Genomic DNA, 17,345 nt, shown 5'->3' with positions numbered 1-17,345 from the left:
GAGATTTAAAGACACGTACGATTTTTAATGTAACCAATAATTTTTAAGTTTTTAAGCCACCGTGATACGATATACAAATATCGTTTCATGTATTATTCATCGTCATCAAAGTAATCTTCGTAAAATATCGCACTTCAATCTCACTCTCTTTCTCAATATTTTTGAAAATTTATTTTGAGCACTTCTGCTCTCGTAGGCATTTAAAAGTGTGGATATTTTTGCGAACGATGCCTGTACAGTCTATAACACGCGTTAATAAGAGAAAACGGTCAAGGAAAATAAAGAAAGTGACGATAAAATCAGTATACAAAATATAATTAATCGATACATTTAATACAATCGAAGGTTCAATCAATCACAAGGCAGCTGTAAAACGTAATAACGCTATGATCACAAATGAACATTAGTGGGTACTAGATAAAAATTAATTAGAATTACAAAGTCGAACTGAAGGTTCTTTCGATAATCACAAATAAATAATCAAGGGAAATAGATTTCTTCGATCTTTTTGTCGGTCAGCTGATACATTTTGTCTCTTCAGGGACATTGGTGCATATATCTAAGTTCGTTTTAAAAATTCAATTACGATTTCAAAAATTACTATGGACGTTATTTTGAATAAGTACTGTTGACTGTATAAAGCCCCTTTATTTTATTGGCTATCGACGAACAATAAAAAAGACACAAAACTGGACAACTTTAAGTAAAAATTCTTCTTTAGAAAAATAAAAATAAACTGATTCGTCCCTGAAGAGCTGTACCATGATGGTGTCCATAACAAAATACTCTTGTTTTCCGCCCAAACTCGCGAACATTCACCAGGTTCCGGTCTATCGAAAACTGAAACTGGTAGAAAGCCGGAATCATCCTCTACTTTCCTTGATGCGTTCAACCGAACACCGATAATTTCCGTCTTTGTTCCTTTTTCGATCAGCCATCTTCCTGTTTCAACGTAAAAGTCCATAAATCGATAGCACTCGGACGATTTTTTTTATTAAAACATTAATCTGTCACGATTAAGTGGGAAGAGCAGAATTTCTGAATATTTATGTCTTAAATCCTCAAAATTCTGACGTAACTCTGTACTTTCATAGGTTAGATTCGTTCGGAAGATTCCTCCATTATTGTGTGTATGTGGCGTTTAAAATGTCTGCGTAGCCCGATGATATTTATGGAGAAATCTAGGCAAGCTTAAAGACGGTGAGAAATATTAGATAGTCATTATAGTAACATTGATATTGAACAACTATAGTGGTGAGTTGTTTGGAAAGTTTCATTGCGTTCTTTCAAGCTTAAGATGAATTTGAATAAATTCTAGTTGGAGTTTATATTTGATAATTAACTCCTTGCCTGATCATCTTTTCGTAGTATTTGGTCATAAGAGGGACAATGCTTCATCAAGGTGGCGCCAGGGTTTTAGGCGAGCCAATTTGATTCGCTACTAATTGCATGAAATTCGATCTATGAAATTTGATCTGGTCTTTGCTTTTCGCTGTCTGCTAAAAGAATTCATGTTAGGAGAAGAGGAGAGAGAGAGAGAGTCTTTCGAAACATGACTGGTTAAGTCAGTAGGCAGCGAAGAATTTTTGAAAGAAAACTTATCTATCGATTAGTCGATTAAATTTTACATTTCTAAATTTTGAAACTTTTTTAAACTTTTCCACACACTTCCCAAACAACGTTCAATAATAGTCAGAGTGGTAAAATATATAACAATAACTTTCTAGATTAAAGGCTCGTTAGTTAGAAATCTCCTCATCCACGAATCACTTAGATCCTATGAATCCATAGAAATCCTATAAACCCTAAAAACCCATCAGAAGGTTTAAGGTTAGGTAGTATATATTTCCCTAACTTCAATTATGTGATCCATTAACATTAATTAACCATGATATATTGACCATGTAAATGAAGGAAATCCTGGATCTCAGGTCATTTACGTTTTATTGGCGATGTATCGAACATTTTTTTCGATCCATAACGGCAGCCATGACACACACAAGCGTCCGCGTACATTTTAGGAAACATTGGATTAAAGTAGGTTAGGAGTCGGACATTGGATTTCAAGAAATTAATTAGAGAGCGTATCTCGCATGATTTTTCAAACACGAGTTATCTCATTTCGACTGAACTTTCAGTATCGCAATGGAATCGCGCGCTTTTGTATTTTCCCGCGCGCTCTCTGCACACCATAATCGAACTATATCGAGATGTCAGTCGATCAGGTAAGATGTGTTCGTGGAATGAAAATGGGAAACTCTGTCAGTGTCCTATTTTTATAATTTCCTCGTTTACTATTTTTCTATTTTCTTAAAAACGGGTTGACTTAGAAAAATAATGACTTTTTAGGTTAAATTTGGAAAGTAGGGATTTGCTGGCTTTTGTCCTATGACAATCACAGTGTTTCCCGTTTTCATTGTACAATTTGTTTCTGTACAGAAAGGAATTTTCATAAATGTATAATAGTTTCTTAAATTATACACTTTAGATTAGGGATAGACCCTATTTTAACATTTTCGGCGATTAAAAATTCTTGATAAAACGTTCATATATCGATGAAACCCTTTAACACGAAATTGGAACGAACAACAACTCTTTCGAATTTCTATTAAATCTAAAGTAAATCGAAGAATATTAAATCTAGCATCAAGTTCGATCAAATTGTAATTTTAAACAAAAGAAATCTGTTACTCTTAAAAACTTATTTGACCAGTAATCGATAACCAGTTTCGATTTATTGAAAATTTAATGCAAAGACCAATATGAAAAGAAGCTACCAAATATGTAACTCCTTTCTGCACAGAAGAATACAGCGGTAGTGAAAGTTAGGAGAAACGATCAAGCACACGTCCCAATTACACTCGAACGTCTTTTGAACTAATTGACCTCGCATTGGCCAGAAAAAGAAGAAAAAGGGAAAAAGGAATCGTATAATATTAACTCAGTCGCTAGAAATGGCTATGTACACTTCTCGTATTTGACGAGTATAACCTAGTCGGTATATCGCTAATTCTAAATAAGGACAACAAATCTTTCTCGTTCTCTCTCATTTTCTTTCTATTTCTGAACGCTAGAGCCTTTAGTAATGCATATCACAGTTACGAAAATTCAACACTTCTCGCTACTTGGCAATCTCTTTCCCCCCTGTATGCAGTATCAAATCGTTTTTATACACATGTACATCTACAGTAGCTCATCAAAATATTCCATCGCACGTAGAAATCTTGCTATATATATTATGTACACATTATGCGTCATATATGAAAGATTTTGAAATTTCATTAGCATCGTAACGAGACAGGAAATTGGTTTCAAAATCATCACGAACTTGACCAACATAACCACGATTTCTCATTATAATGCTAATAAAATTTCAAAATTATTCGGGGTGAGACGCAAACATAGTACAATCGAGCAGGGGGTGATTCTACATGAAAAAATAAGTCGAAAATATAGAATGCAATTTTTTCATCGGATGCCTCGTTTCCGAAAAAATAATGTTTGAATACGTTTACTTGAAAACAAATTGGTCTGGCGTGTACGCGAGCACGCCTGACACATTTTTTAATTTATTTTTCTCGGAAATGCAGCTTCCTGTGAAAACAATTGTATTCTTCGTTTTTGTCTTATTTTCAAATGCAATTTAAAGCCCGATAAATGTCGATTACTTATCCTTGTTCAGACCGGAATTAAATCTACTTACCAAATTGTCAAACTCGATTCTCTCGAAAAAGAAAGATGAAAAAATGTTATCCCGAGATTTTTCCTTATTTTTTTCACCCCTTAGAATGACCCCTTGCCCGATTCTACTATGATTACCTAACCTCAACCTAAACCCAACCTAACCGTCGCACCCCCTGTATAGCATATATAATATATATATATCAAAGTTTTCTACGATAGGTATGCAAACACTTTCGTGAGTCACTGTATTTCTATCGGACTCGAACGCTTTCGTCAGCCACGATTGCATTGCTTTTACTCGACAACCATGTGTGTACGTTTAAGGCTAGAACTATGCCAGATCGGAGACAGTTTTTGCTTCAACTGGCGGCTAAGCTGGCTTTGTGTGTCGATCATGCAATTCGAATTGACAGCACGTTGCTTGCACAGAATTGTGCCCCTCAGGAATTCTCTATGTGCTTCTGGTTTTGGTCAGTTGGACCCGAAGCTCTTTGCAATGATAATTGGTCCTTGCTAAACTCTTAAAACTTGTTATACGGTAGAATCTTCATTTGTTCAAACGTATCAAATAATATTAACACGATGACGATTAGTGGAGCGACACTAGCGCCGCGAGGGCGTCAACTTCATTTTACTTAATTTTAGAGTTTGCCACGTTTTAATCCGTATATCGTGTTTCACGTACAAAGATCACGACTGGGCCATTCTCAGAAGATCACATTCGTTAACTTCGTAAATTGAAATGTACAGATAAGCGTCCATGTTTAAATTTATCTTAGAATTGACTCTTATTTATACAATTTTCTTGCAATGCAAATCTACAAAAACTTGTGGTTGTTTAATTGGCGGACCAAACGAACCAGTTAATAAATTATGGTACAAGAAGGGAATTATGCCATGTTTGAACGACAGAAACCAAAGTACAATTCGTGAAATTATTTTAAATGAAATTATTGTGCAAGAATTACCAAGCTAAAATTCTTCTTTTCTAACAGAATGATTTAATCGTTATTGCGACAAATGAATTTTTCTCGTCTAGTCATCGATGACACCGTCAATTGCAATTTCTCTGCGATTTCCTCGTGGAATTCGATCATAAAAAGTCAGCCGCTTACAAGCACTTTCACAGTGATACTGTCATAACTATTCATGAAACAGCAGAAGAAGAGTTCCCATTTTTTTTCACGGAATTGACAGAGCTTATATGGAACACACATGGCTTTTCTCTGAGATTTACTTGCGGTCACGTAAATCTATTTGCGCACAAACATTTGTCGATGAGAAGAGCTTCAGATTCCAACTGAAATGGTCGAATATAGTAACCGTTTTAATTCTTATGACCACTTTATTCATTTATGGTGCAAATATAGGGAGATGGTTTTTGTTTGTTCTTTGAGGAATGTTTATGCAAATTACATAGGTAAATATTTAAATTCCAATTGTTCGTGCAAATAATTTTCTTTACTTTGATAGATCTTGTGTAAATTCAATTTAGTTTAATTTGTAATTATCAGTTAGTATAAAAATTGAAGAAACATTCTATGATTCTAGTGCTTTGAGAGAAGTGCAGATTGGTTTAAAAATATCTTAATTTAGATTGCAGCTTTCTAAAATTATTTTTTCTTTGTTTCAGTTAATACTTTAACTGCTGTAACGAATATCTAACTCACTTTTGATATTCTCTATATTTTTTCATATCAGATACAGCGTGTGAATTTTTTAATTTTCCATAAATGCATAAACATTCACGATCTTAGGAAGACTCTCTTTATAAATAAAGATACAAATCTTTTTACTAGCTTCACTAATTAAATCCTCTTAAAAATACAGGATTTATTAGAATACTTTATTTATTCAAAATATGGAAGAATACTTTCATGGCATGAAAATTACACCATAAATGAATAACATGTCCATAAATTCAGTGAACCTTTTTTATACGAACAATGAATACGTTTACATAAAAAGAATCTTGAGTATTCTAACATAAAGAGTATCGATTTATATAATACTTCAAAAATTAACGAAATTTCCCTTCTTTGCGATAATTACTCATTTAAAAAATCACTGTTGAACGATACTTTTGCAGAATAAAATAAACAATATATAAATGGTATATATACTTTCTGTTTGATAAGAAGCACATATCCTAAAAACTATGTGACTCGAACATTCTCAAAAGAAAAAAAAAAAAAAAAAGAAGAAGCAGAAGGAAAGAAACTTACTTTCATCACCAGCCATCCTTCTTGTCGTAAAGCATTCTGCGTGGATGTTGCAGTTACACGCTGGCCCAACAGTAACAATTTTATTTTCTACTTTCGGAGACACGATTCGCTACGGTAGCTCACGCAATTTTTCTTTATTTCTTTTCTAATTTCTGGAATGCAACTTGTGCTCCTTTTCATTTTTACCAAATTGTAAAATAAGAGGGGAGTGAAAATAAAAGAGAAAAGAAGTAGAAAAATATCAATACTCATTCCCTTCACGGAAATTATTTTATAATCTTTCGTAGAGCCTCGAAAAATTTTAAATATCCTATCTATCTCATAATTATAAAACCAGCCCGAAGATGTTCATATTATTTCTGTTTCATATAATATTTCTACAAATTCATATTTTCATAAAAATAATTTTGAAAGTAAGATTCCGCTAGAAAATTGTATTTTTTTCTATTAAATAATACAAAGGATGCGAATTAATAATAAAAAGGAGTAATAAAGATAGTAAACGGTGTAATATTACAAAATGTGAATTTATAGAATTTGGAATATTAGGGTGGCTTTACGTTTATGAGACGCGGTATCATAGTCTTAAGAAGATGTCTTTTTCAGGAGACAATTAATTATACTCGGAGCCCGTAGCCTCGTTTTACGCAATGTATGGCTATCTTTTATAAATACATATACCTATATTTACTGCTATAGTTACTTTACAATATCTTCAATAAGAGCGCGCTCTTAATATCTGGCTTCATTTGACCTGATCTAACAAAAGGGAAGCCGCTAAATCTACATCGTATTCAGTCTGCTTCAGAGCACCCTCGCACTGTTGTCGATCTGCCAAGCCCAATCTGAAATTACAATAATTGATCGCGTCATTTTCCGAACGTTCAGCTTCATTGCACAATTTGAAAACCCATGATATTTTGTCCCAATAGGTTACTGAAAGATCGTTGATCCATTAACATACAAATTTTATCCAAAGAGGGGTTTTTGATTAATTTATGTAATTGAACTTATTATCATTATGGCTATGAGAAGAAATCCGAAGGTTTTACAGCACAATGATAAAGGATTTCCTTGCCCACGGTAATCTTCTTTATGAAATTGACATAAGCTATATTTATTTTGTGTCACTGAGTGGTCCTTAATGGATTAACTGAAATAGTATGATACAGGGTGGTTGGTAACTGGTGGTACAAGCGAAAAGGGGGTGATTCCAGGCGAAAAAAGAAGTCGAAAATATAGAATAACAATTTTTCGTTCGAGGCTTTGTTTTCGAGAAAATCGACGTTGAATTTTCGCTCGGTACGCCTGCACTTTATCGCGTCTCGTTATAACGGATCTCACTCCTTTTTTCGCGTAGAATCGCCCCCTTTCCGCTTGTACCACCAGTTACCAACCACCCTGTATATTACATTACACAGTCGAAAGTATAGAATAAAAACTTTTTTTAATTTTTCCATCGAGACAACGATCTACAGCGAGATCCGTTATAACGAGACGCGATAAAGTGCGCGCGTACCGAGCGAAAATTCAAAGTCGACTTTCTCGAAAACAAAGCCTCGAACGAAAAATTGTTATTCTATATTTTCGACTTCTTTTTTCGCCTAGAATCACCCGGTTGCAGCCGGTTTTTCAATTATGGCTGCACTAAATTCACAAACGTAGTACTTTTATAATACATAAACTTGTAATTTCTAAAACACACAATGATTTCAAACTTTTGGTCTACAGCGTAGTTTAATCGTGAAACTTATACGATCAAGAACTTTCTGTGGATATTTATTTGGAGAAATTTCGGGAGATCTACAAGTAGATAGCGATCAAAGCATTTCTTATATCTTCGATAAAATTTCACTAATTCTACGATCGAACAAAAATCGAAAGTATCTTTTATATGTAGTTGGAATATATAGTCGAAAGATATTGACATCAACGTGATAATTGGTTAAAAAGTGAAAGGAATATTAAACAGTACTTTCTCAGAGAAAAGTTAGACGTGCAGAAATCCTAACCTTTCTTTTCGAAACGTTACGATCTGTTTGAATATACAGAATACCGGAAATTATGTAAATAACTCTATTAAAGAAATACATATAATCTTTAATTTATACGAATTAAATATAATAAGGAATCACATGTATAAAGTGGATTATGGATGACATTCAAGGAATAGAATCTACTCTTGTATCCAAGAGCAATTAAAAAAGAAAACACGCTGAGTCTGCCTTCAACCTACAAGACACTAAGACTGCTGACCACAAACTACGTATAATGTTTCAATGTCTTGCTTTGGAATAACACGATACATAAATCCATGAGAAAACCATGAAACAAGGAGTTAAAGAAAGGGAAACGACAGATAAAATATTGCAATTTTGCTAATACCAATTTCAGAATCCGAAAGATAATAAAAATTGTACTAACTTAACCCAAATTTAATTTAAAATTGACCCACGTCTAATTAACTCCCTTGCCATACCATTTAACTCGGAAGAATCGAAAATCCAAACGTTGCGCGCGAATGGTCAGGGAAAGAGCCGAAGCGACGGACACAGAGCGTCGGAACTTGAAACATGAGATCGTGCGACTGAGTACGTTGATAGTCGCGGCCGTGTTTAAGAAAAAGATACCATTCGATACATTCATACTTGACCCGAGTGAGACTCGTGATATTCACGTTTAACACGAAATTAGACCACGAGCCTGACTCGTGGCCTATTCAGATTTGGCTCAAAATTCTCATCACGACTCAGACTCGTAACAGTATGGCAAGGGGTTAAAATTTAATCCAAACCTAACCCAAGCCAGAAAATAATAAAAATTGTACAGATTCGAAAAAATCCGTTAAAGCCGCATCTCTCGAAGTTCTCTTCCCATTCACTTCCTCAAATTCGCAAAACCATCTAAATAATAATTCAAATTAATTTCAAACTTACCTAAAAAGGGACTCGATCTTCGCCTGCCTGTCTTTCAGGATCTGTTTGGCCGCTTGATTAGTGTCCCAGCCAGTTGCCTGTAGCGCGGTGAGTATTTCCTGTTGTGATGCGTCAGCTGCCTCTCTCTGCACCTTCATTACTTTGTTCGCTCGAAATTCATCGTTGAGGGACATGACCAGCTGTTGAGAGGCCGCGGTCAATGGGGGGCTGACACCAGAGGGGTACGCGGACGTGGAGGGGGCTAATTGAGTATTAACGACCGTCTCTGTCATCTGAGGAGGCAGACATCTCGTCGAGGATGCTTGCAGCGTCATGGCGCCCTCTTGAGGCTGGTTAGTGTGCGTGAGCTGGAGTAGATTGGGACTGTTAGCCAAATTGCTAGCTAAATTGGACTTCATTGCAGTCTGGCCTTGTCCAAGATCGTTTTGAACCGATTTCATGGGACTCCACGTTGCTGGAGGTGGAGGATTGTATACCGGAGGTTGCTTTAGGTGAGGACTAAAGTCACAGGGATGACCTTGACCAAAAATATTCCTCGTAGACTGACCAGAACGAGCCTGGGAGCTGGCTGCAGCTCCCTCCAAGTAGTGACTATGACTTAGATTGCTGGCTGAATCACCTGCACCCGACGTACTAGCTGCATAATAATTCCTTAGAATATTCTGCTGCACTGTCTTGTTATATAGCGTGTTAAACTCGTTTTGAGACAGTTGGTCTAGGTTTGGTACAGTCTGTTTCAACTCTGCGTACACTTGTTCCGAAAACACCACATTTGGAGGCTTTGAAACGTTACTGGAGTGTGCTTGGTGGAGATCATTTTGAATCTGCGTTATCCCATGACTGCCAGTTGGTAATGTGGGATTTGGAAAGTGGCTAGCCTGGTTTGCCGTCGGTAGCGAGTTCTGTGCGTGGTTAAAGGTTGGCTTGGACACATTGCTAGGAGCTATTTGCAACAGATTCAGGTTACCCTGAGCAGTACCATAGGCACTATGCTGCTGAGCTTGAGACTGCTGCCAGATTTGACCCACCATCTGTTCTGTTGCCGTTTCTAAGCGTTGTTCAGGCTGCGACCTGGGAGGCTGCTGTATGTTCGTACTCTTCGACGGCCACGAATTCTGAACCTTGCTAGGTAGATTGGTGCTTCTATAGTCCATCTGAGGAGACTTACGTTTGATAGTCTGAGGTGGAGGCCTTAATGCTGGAATTGTACTATCTTGTAATTTATTAACAGACGCATACGGATCAGACGAATCTGGATTCTGTTGGCTGGTGATCATGTTCTTGCTCGCCTCCTTTTCACCTAAATGCTTCTCCAGCTCAGCTAGGAAAGTAGGGTCCAACTTTTTAGGAGAAACGTTGCAAGAATTAATTGTTAGCTCATTCAAACTTTGGGCCAAGTCGTGATTCGATTTTGGTTTCGGAGGACTCTCGTTGGGAGCCACAGGTGGAGGAGGAGGTGCATCGGAGGTCTGCAAGTTCCGACTAGAGACATTCACGTATGTCTGCGCTTCACTTTGCATATCTTCGGGCCAATTAGACCAATTTGCCATAGGTGGACTAGGCTTATCGATCTCACTATAGTGATTCTGACTATATGCATTATTTTCCTCTGTGTCCACGTTCACGTTCAAATTGATACTATCATTTCTACTCTCCTTGCTCAGATTAAGGGAATAATGGTTCACATCCGAGCCGGACTCTGGTGTGAAATAATTTGTACTCTCCTGGCTGCTACCGCCAACGTCCTGATTTTGTACGTTTCCATACGTTTGTGTCTTGAAATACCTGCTACTCATGTCGGAGGGAACGTGACTGTAATATCTCGAATGAGGCAGCTTCATGAATACCGAGGAAGTATCGAACGGATCTGAATAAGCCGGGTCGACGTTGCCAGGGAAGTTGGCATAAGTTCGAGGATCCTCGTCCTGCCAACTCGTCTGCTGTTGCCGTTCCAAATCGTCAATAGGCTCGTCAAGGATATTGACGACTCGTCGACAGGCAGTGTCCGATTGCGCCTCACTCGTATTCACCATCTCCTCCGGGGACAGATCTATCAAACTGCCCTCCTGACTGCCACTAGGAACAGAGGCGTTCAACGTTTTCACAGGACTAGCTCCGATATCATTCTGTAATTTTGTATAATTAAACTGTTTTCGCGATCTTGGTGTACCGCAGTATTTATCCTTCACGAGACTATCTGGAGGAACAGTTACTCCAACGACGTCAGGTGGCTCCATAGGATTTCGAAGATACACGTCGTCGATGTAAATAGGACTACCCCAACTTTTACCAAAAGGTGCACCATGACCAGTATGGATAAAAGAATTCTCCAACGGCTTGCTGATGTCCTCACGCTGTTTTCGTCTCATAGGATCGACGAAACAACGAGGAAAAAGCCCAATTTGGAAACTTCGCTGGTTCTGACCTTTCCACCAATAATTCTCCGGCCGTCCGTCTAGAATGACTATCTGATCACCCTGCTCTATGGTCATTTTGCCAGCCATCGTGAAGTGACTGATCGCTTTCATCACAGTTGGGACCATTCCCGTGAGAGAAGATTTTAGAGAAGCGAAGGTTGGTCGTTCTGAAGGCTCCCGAGCCCAGCAACGGAGCATTAATTGGTACATATCTGGTGGTGTTGCTTCTGGTTCGTGTAATCGTTCACCATCCTTATCTATTTTTCGAAGAATCTCCGATCCTTTTAAACCTATCCACGGCTCTTCACCAAACGTTAACATTTCCCACAATGTCACACCAAACATCCACACATCTGACGCGTGACTGAATTTACGCGCTTTTAAAGATTCTGGGGCACACCAAGGAAACGGCACTTTTTTATGTTCAGTCATCACATAACAGTCTTCTTGTTGCGGCAGTGCTCGCATTAGGCCGAAATCACCGATCTTCACTTTGTCCACTGAACTTAGAAGAACGTTCCTACAAGCTAAGTCACGGTGCAGAAAACGTTTCGCTTCTAAGTATGCCATACCCGTGACCACTTGCAAAGCGTAGTTACACAACGTTAATACTGAAATTTGACTGCACTGTTTTCGCAGATAATCGAGCAGGGCTCCCAGAGGGGCTAGTTCTGTCACCATCATCATCGGTTGTGATAACACTACTCCATATAACCTAGAAAAAAATGTATTTATTTAATTAATGTTGTTTAATTTATTTTATTTTATTGGTAGACTGAATTTTTATGTATTTATTAAACATTTGTAGCGGCCCATGGCCACAAAGAAAGTTCTAGGGTTGAAGCACATGTGTTGATCAGATGGCCCGCGAAACGGCGTCCGAGGACAGGACGTCGTAAAAGAATAAATCCTGGGACTTACTAAAAAACCCATGGGCCTTCGAAGAGAAAATTTATTGTTTTATTTACGGGTTTTTCCATCCCCACCTCGGAAGGAAACTCTCTCTTTCGAGGTCCTCGGCACCCTATAAAAAGGGAAACGAGGAAAAACTCGGGATAGTCGTTCATAGTCGTTGATGGCATTTCATGGGAGTTCACGGCAGTTGCTGGTAGTCGCACGGTTAGTCAGTCAGACAGATAGTCACGGTTAGTTCGTAGCGAGTCTGTACCGAGTTTGTATCAATTCTGTATCGACATCGTCTGAGCTCGACGTGCGTCACGTTACGATCTAAAACGACGCGCACTCGACATTGAAATAAACATTGTTGAAGTTAAACACCGGAGTACTTAAATAACACTCGACACGTCCTACACCTCAAATTTAATATATAAAATATTCCAAGTATAGCACTCATTATAAACAAATCTTCGTCTAGGTTCTAATTTTTAATTATGTTTATAAAAACATTAATCTACATAAGAATCCACAGTCTATTTTCAAAGATATGTACCTAATGAGATTGTGATGATCCAATGTGTGCATTGCTTGAACTTCTGCCACAAAATCTTCAATAACATTTGGCTGAGTCAGAGCATCTGCCTTCAGAACTTTTACAGCAACTGGTAATATCCTACCAGAAGGAGAAGTCCATTGTCCACGTCTCACTACACCAAAACTACCATCACCCAGTTTATCAGACAGTGTCACATCTTTATCTTGAATGAGACATGTTAGCACTGAGGAACCTTCAACTGGTTGAGAAGATCTTTTATTGCTTTTTGTGCTACTCCCAGGCCTGATCTTGGTCATCAAGCTTTTCTTCCATTGCGTAGTTCTCTTTTTTTTCACTGCTTCTAGTAATCTTCTAATACCTGGCTTTCCTAATCCTATCTGTTCAAGATCTTCCGGTTGTACATGGTCAAAGTGGTGTAGTCGAGTGACTTGTAGGTCATCTCTTATTCTGGTGAAAAACTGTGAAAGTTGAACATCGTGCAACAGTTCTTGCAGCCATTCTGTACCCTCATCATCTGCCATGTTCAATTATTCTAGTACCCTGAAAGGAATAAATGGATTATAGTGTTTGTTTATGTCAATATACAAAGAATAAATAAACTTGAACATGAAACCGAATATAATTACCATAATTGGCACATAAAAAATAAAGGAAAGAAACATAGTACAAGGAAATGATTTATTTATTCATAAATTACAATATTAATACAAGGATCAATTCAGTGGTAGGAGAAAAACAATTACTCAATAATGTTAAGTTGGTTTATTTTTATTTCCACACAATGCATACACAGGAGACAATTAGTAACAGAGGTTTACGTAGGTATATAGAATGATACAAATATATTATTTATCATTCATTTTTGCCTCTCCTTGAACAGGAAATGAGATAATGTTTAGTCACAAGGAGAAGAGTTGTTGGCACATGCCATGCCGTGCATTGCTTTGTGCGTACAAAAAAGCCTGGCATAAATAGTAGATCACACCAGACGTACCAGATTAGTACTTTTACGATGGTGAGCTTTCATGCAGGATAGGAAAGAATCTCAATCACGCAAGATGTATATTCTCTGCCTTTCTAAACTATTTTTAAAAATAATTCAAGGCTATGATAGGTCAGAAATAAAAACACTAGGACCCTCTTGCAAAATTATTTACTAATTTATATGTTATAAATTTTTATTGCAATCTTATATTAAATAGGACAATCAGCTGGTACTTGTAGAATATTAATTACTTCATTACCAAATTTATTATCATTATACAAATCTTTTTAAAAAGAATAACTTATAACATTTCATTAATAATATTAGTAAATATACACAAAAGAGCTCATGTAATAAATTTGAAAATAAAAATAAGAAGGAAGAATGCGTTTAAAGAAAATGCGAACTACAACAAATTAAAAAAGAAAGGGCTTAAGCGCGATTAAAGTAGAAACATGTTAGATTCTCAAAGATAAGAAAAGAGAAAAATGAGATAAGTAGATATGGTCCTGAGGGGGTAAAAACATCGATTACCTTTCGATGGAGGAAAACAGTTTGGAGAGCAGTTAGATTTCCATTCCGCGAGCGCGTATGTTCGTCGGAACGTGAATCTGTTTATCGTCACTCGTTGCATGTGCAATGCGGGGAAATCCTATATGAAATTGGACAGCGGCGAAATTTGAGCGGAATCATCGCCACTCGAGCATCCTCGGCATTTTTCTCCCTCTCTGTTTCTCGCTGTCTCTCTCCCTCTCTGTTTCTCGCTGTCTCTCTCCCTCTCTTGCCCCCTACCAGACTGTTGTTGCACCGCGAACGAAACGCACACGATGAGATGCACGCACGATCAAAGAGGAAGGCGGTCAGAAAGCGGCGAAGAGCCCGCGACAACGTTCGCTTCGTCGGAATTCCGATTGCACGACGTCCAACAGACTTTCACCGTATGAATTTCTCACGCAGCGCATTGTTATGTACTCGACCGACTCCGTACGGTTTAACCTAAAACATGCGCGCGATTTTTCCCACTTGGACCGAGACGATTCTTAAACGAAAAGATCGACACGAGTTTCGTTGTCCGCTGTATATTGTATACATCGTACTTCCTCTTATTCGATGGGTTTTCGAATTGAAATTCACGTTCGAAGAAGGAACGAGCAACCTATCTACCTGACAAAACACAGGGTCGCCTACTGCCATGGAACATGCAACGATGCAACAAAGTTCTCGTTGACGAGATGGCGCCATGTATCACGTTGCAGAAATCGATCCACTAAATTACACACCAGAATGTTTGATATTTTGATTGAGAAGTTTGCACGAGATTTTGTAAATGATTTTGGTTTGTAGAATTTGTAGAGAAATGGAAGATTATTTGGAAATTTTGTGGAAATTTTTGGATGTGAAGTTTACAGATACTTTGAGAGCAAGGAAAGTTACTAGATAGAGCAGCGTGGTGCTATAACACGAAGGGCGCGCGAATGTTCAAATACTTGCGTTGATTATAGGGTGTTTAATCTTATCTTAAAACCATCTTTGTTTTTCATTTACAGCGCGTGTGATATATCTTTGTAAATTTTCTGTTTTTTTAACTTTTATTTATATGATAGCAGGAGAATGGCAGAAATGTACGAGCATGTTATTATTCTATAGTAAAAAATTACGTACTTTACGGATAATGGCATTTTAATTATTGTGAGAAAGATTCGAGACTTTAAAAGTTAAAGTTATAGCGTAAAGAATATAAAAATATGATATCGATGATTTTCGTGAATATAGTATAGTATAAAATTCGCGATAAATACATTATCACTGGAAATTATATTTTATTACTTTTAATGAATGATTCTTAATGAATATTGTATATTTATTTTTGTTTATTGTAAACTTACCTCAATTAGCTATTGCTTTAGTGGTTTAATATCAAGAGAAATTGGATAACTGGTACTACGTTATATTATTAGACATTAATATTAACCCATTTTCTCAAGGAAAACTTGGACATATATACATCGATAGAGATAACAAACTTATCAGTAATAATGCGCGCAAAAGCATCGAGTAACATAGATTTCACGGAATATATCGAAGCTAAGACACAAAACTTCCACTATTTATAGTGACAACAAAATTACAAATGTTTTGAGAATTTTTCAAGACTTCAGTTCGTTCGAACATTTGTTCTACATTTGATTCGTTTTAATTTTATATCTGTGTAAGTTGAGAAGAAACTTTTTACTTTTGAAGGATATTGGCACTCTGTTTCAACAGGATGTTTCAGAAACACTGCATGCAGAAGAGTATTTCCTTCTTTTAATAACACATCACAAACATCAGAATTGTTTAAAAAAAGAATGGGATAAGATAAAAACTACAATTAAAAGAATGAAAGTTTGTAATATTATTCTTGATCTAGCAGAACTATTAGCGAGAAAAATATTATTAAACGTGACGATAGTAATTAATTAATATAACAAATACAATTGTGTGCCAATGATTTTAGTTAAAACCTAACCCCCTCGCTGTATACGTATAAAATTACATAATATTGTAGAATACATCAGCAAAAATACAATTCATGTAATAATAAACATTGTTCAAATATTATTAATGTCTAATGTATTATCGTGCAATAAATACACTCAGAGGGACAAACAGAATGGATTTAAGCGTGGGAATAATACGTACCACATTTTTGACCCGAAGATCCGGTGCACGGGCCACGAATGGTAACAATGCTAATTACTAAGGTGATAATTATCGTTATTGTGTCACCCACCCACATCGGTCGTGTGCCATGAACGAGTCCCTCTCTCGCATTTTAACCATCGGACAAGTCGACCGCCTTTTGCGTATGCCATAATGAATTCATGGCGCGTCCCGACGTTGCGTCACCCCTGTTCAATAATTCAAAAACAGGTTGCAAATTCGTTCCACCGTTTAAAAAAACGTCTCAACGCCGCTTGCGTCTCTCTGCATGCAAGATGAAATCTTGCATACATTATTATACCTGTGTCTTTTTCACGCCGAACCTAACCTTATTTTGAGCCTCGCTGCAGCAGACAAACTTATTATAACACCTTGAAACTTATTACAGCGCCTCGTAGCTTTAATGGACTGGAGTTTGTAAGAACGGAATATATAAATTTGGAATTTTCGATTTTGTTAATTAGAATTCTATTTTTATTTATTATATTTCACAATGTATTAGATATGAATCGTTCTATCGATACGAAAATAGTAAATTACATATTTGCGAGGGACTTGTATTTTGAATATTCATTTTAAAAAATAGAAAGAAATAGAAAAAGAAAAATAAAGGGACGATAAAATGGTCGAATTAATTATTATTAATTAAATATTCTAGATATTAAATCGAAGAATTTTTTTATTCAGGATATTGATTGAAATAAACATTTAATTCTCTTCACGATAAATGACATTTTTTTGCTGAAATTTAGCATGAAGTTATTAGATTGCAAATAGTTTGGAAATTATAGGCTCGTATATATGATTTCTTAGGATTACGATAATGACGTGAATTCACAATGACGGCGCATGCTTGATATCGACTTGTACCAGCAACAGCTTCGTGAAACGCAGTCACAGCCGCAGCAGCAACAGCAACAGAGAATGACCACATAAATGGAG

At 36.8% G+C, this 17,345-nt stretch overlaps 1 protein-coding gene across 2 annotated transcripts; it reads right to left on the bottom strand.

The window, feature by feature from the left end:
- Positions 1-6,572: 6,572 nt before the first annotated feature.
- On the bottom strand, positions 6,573-16,772 carry LOC117214290 (activated CDC42 kinase 1). Of its 2 annotated transcripts, XM_033460273.1 has the most exons (5): positions 16,705-16,772; positions 16,383-16,591; positions 12,713-13,255; positions 8,846-11,977; positions 6,573-6,754 (listed from the first exon to the last, which is right to left on the bottom strand). In XM_033460273.1, exons 3-5 carry the CDS (start codon positions 13,234-13,236, stop codon positions 6,655-6,657), a joined length of 3,756 nt encoding a protein of 1,251 aa, XP_033316164.1. In that variant the 5' UTR covers positions 13,237-13,255; positions 16,383-16,591; positions 16,705-16,772; the 3' UTR covers positions 6,573-6,654. The 2 variants fall into 2 exon arrangements, with proteins under 2 accessions (XP_033316164.1, XP_033316163.1); XM_033460272.1 differs by lacking the exons at positions 16,383-16,591; positions 16,705-16,772 and adding an exon at positions 14,235-14,968.
- Positions 16,773-17,345: the final 573 nt, after the last annotated feature.

The sequence above is a fragment of the Bombus bifarius genome, unplaced genomic scaffold (genome assembly GCF_011952205.1).
Source record: "Bombus bifarius isolate JDL3187 unplaced genomic scaffold, Bbif_JDL3187 scf7180000009200, whole genome shotgun sequence".
Taxonomy (NCBI): domain Eukaryota; kingdom Metazoa; phylum Arthropoda; class Insecta; order Hymenoptera; family Apidae; genus Bombus; species Bombus bifarius.
This window is presented reverse-complemented; position numbering and strand designations above follow the sequence as displayed.

What these genes read in the sequence shown, in the direction of transcription:
- LOC117214290 (XM_033460273.1), bottom strand. Translation starts at nt 13,236, where the DNA reads ATGGCAGATGATGAGGGTACAGAATGGCTGCAAGAACTGTTGCACGAT. An exon ending in GATCATCACAATCTCATTAG is followed by an intron (nt 11,978 to 12,712) that starts GTACATATCTTT and finishes ATTTTTTTCTAG; the next exon opens with GTTATATGGAGTAGTGTTAT. An exon ending in AAGATCGAGTCCCTTTTTAG is followed by an intron (nt 6,755 to 8,845) that starts GTAAGTTTGAAA and finishes TTGTAATTTCAG; the next exon opens with ATTGGGCTTGGCAGATCGAC.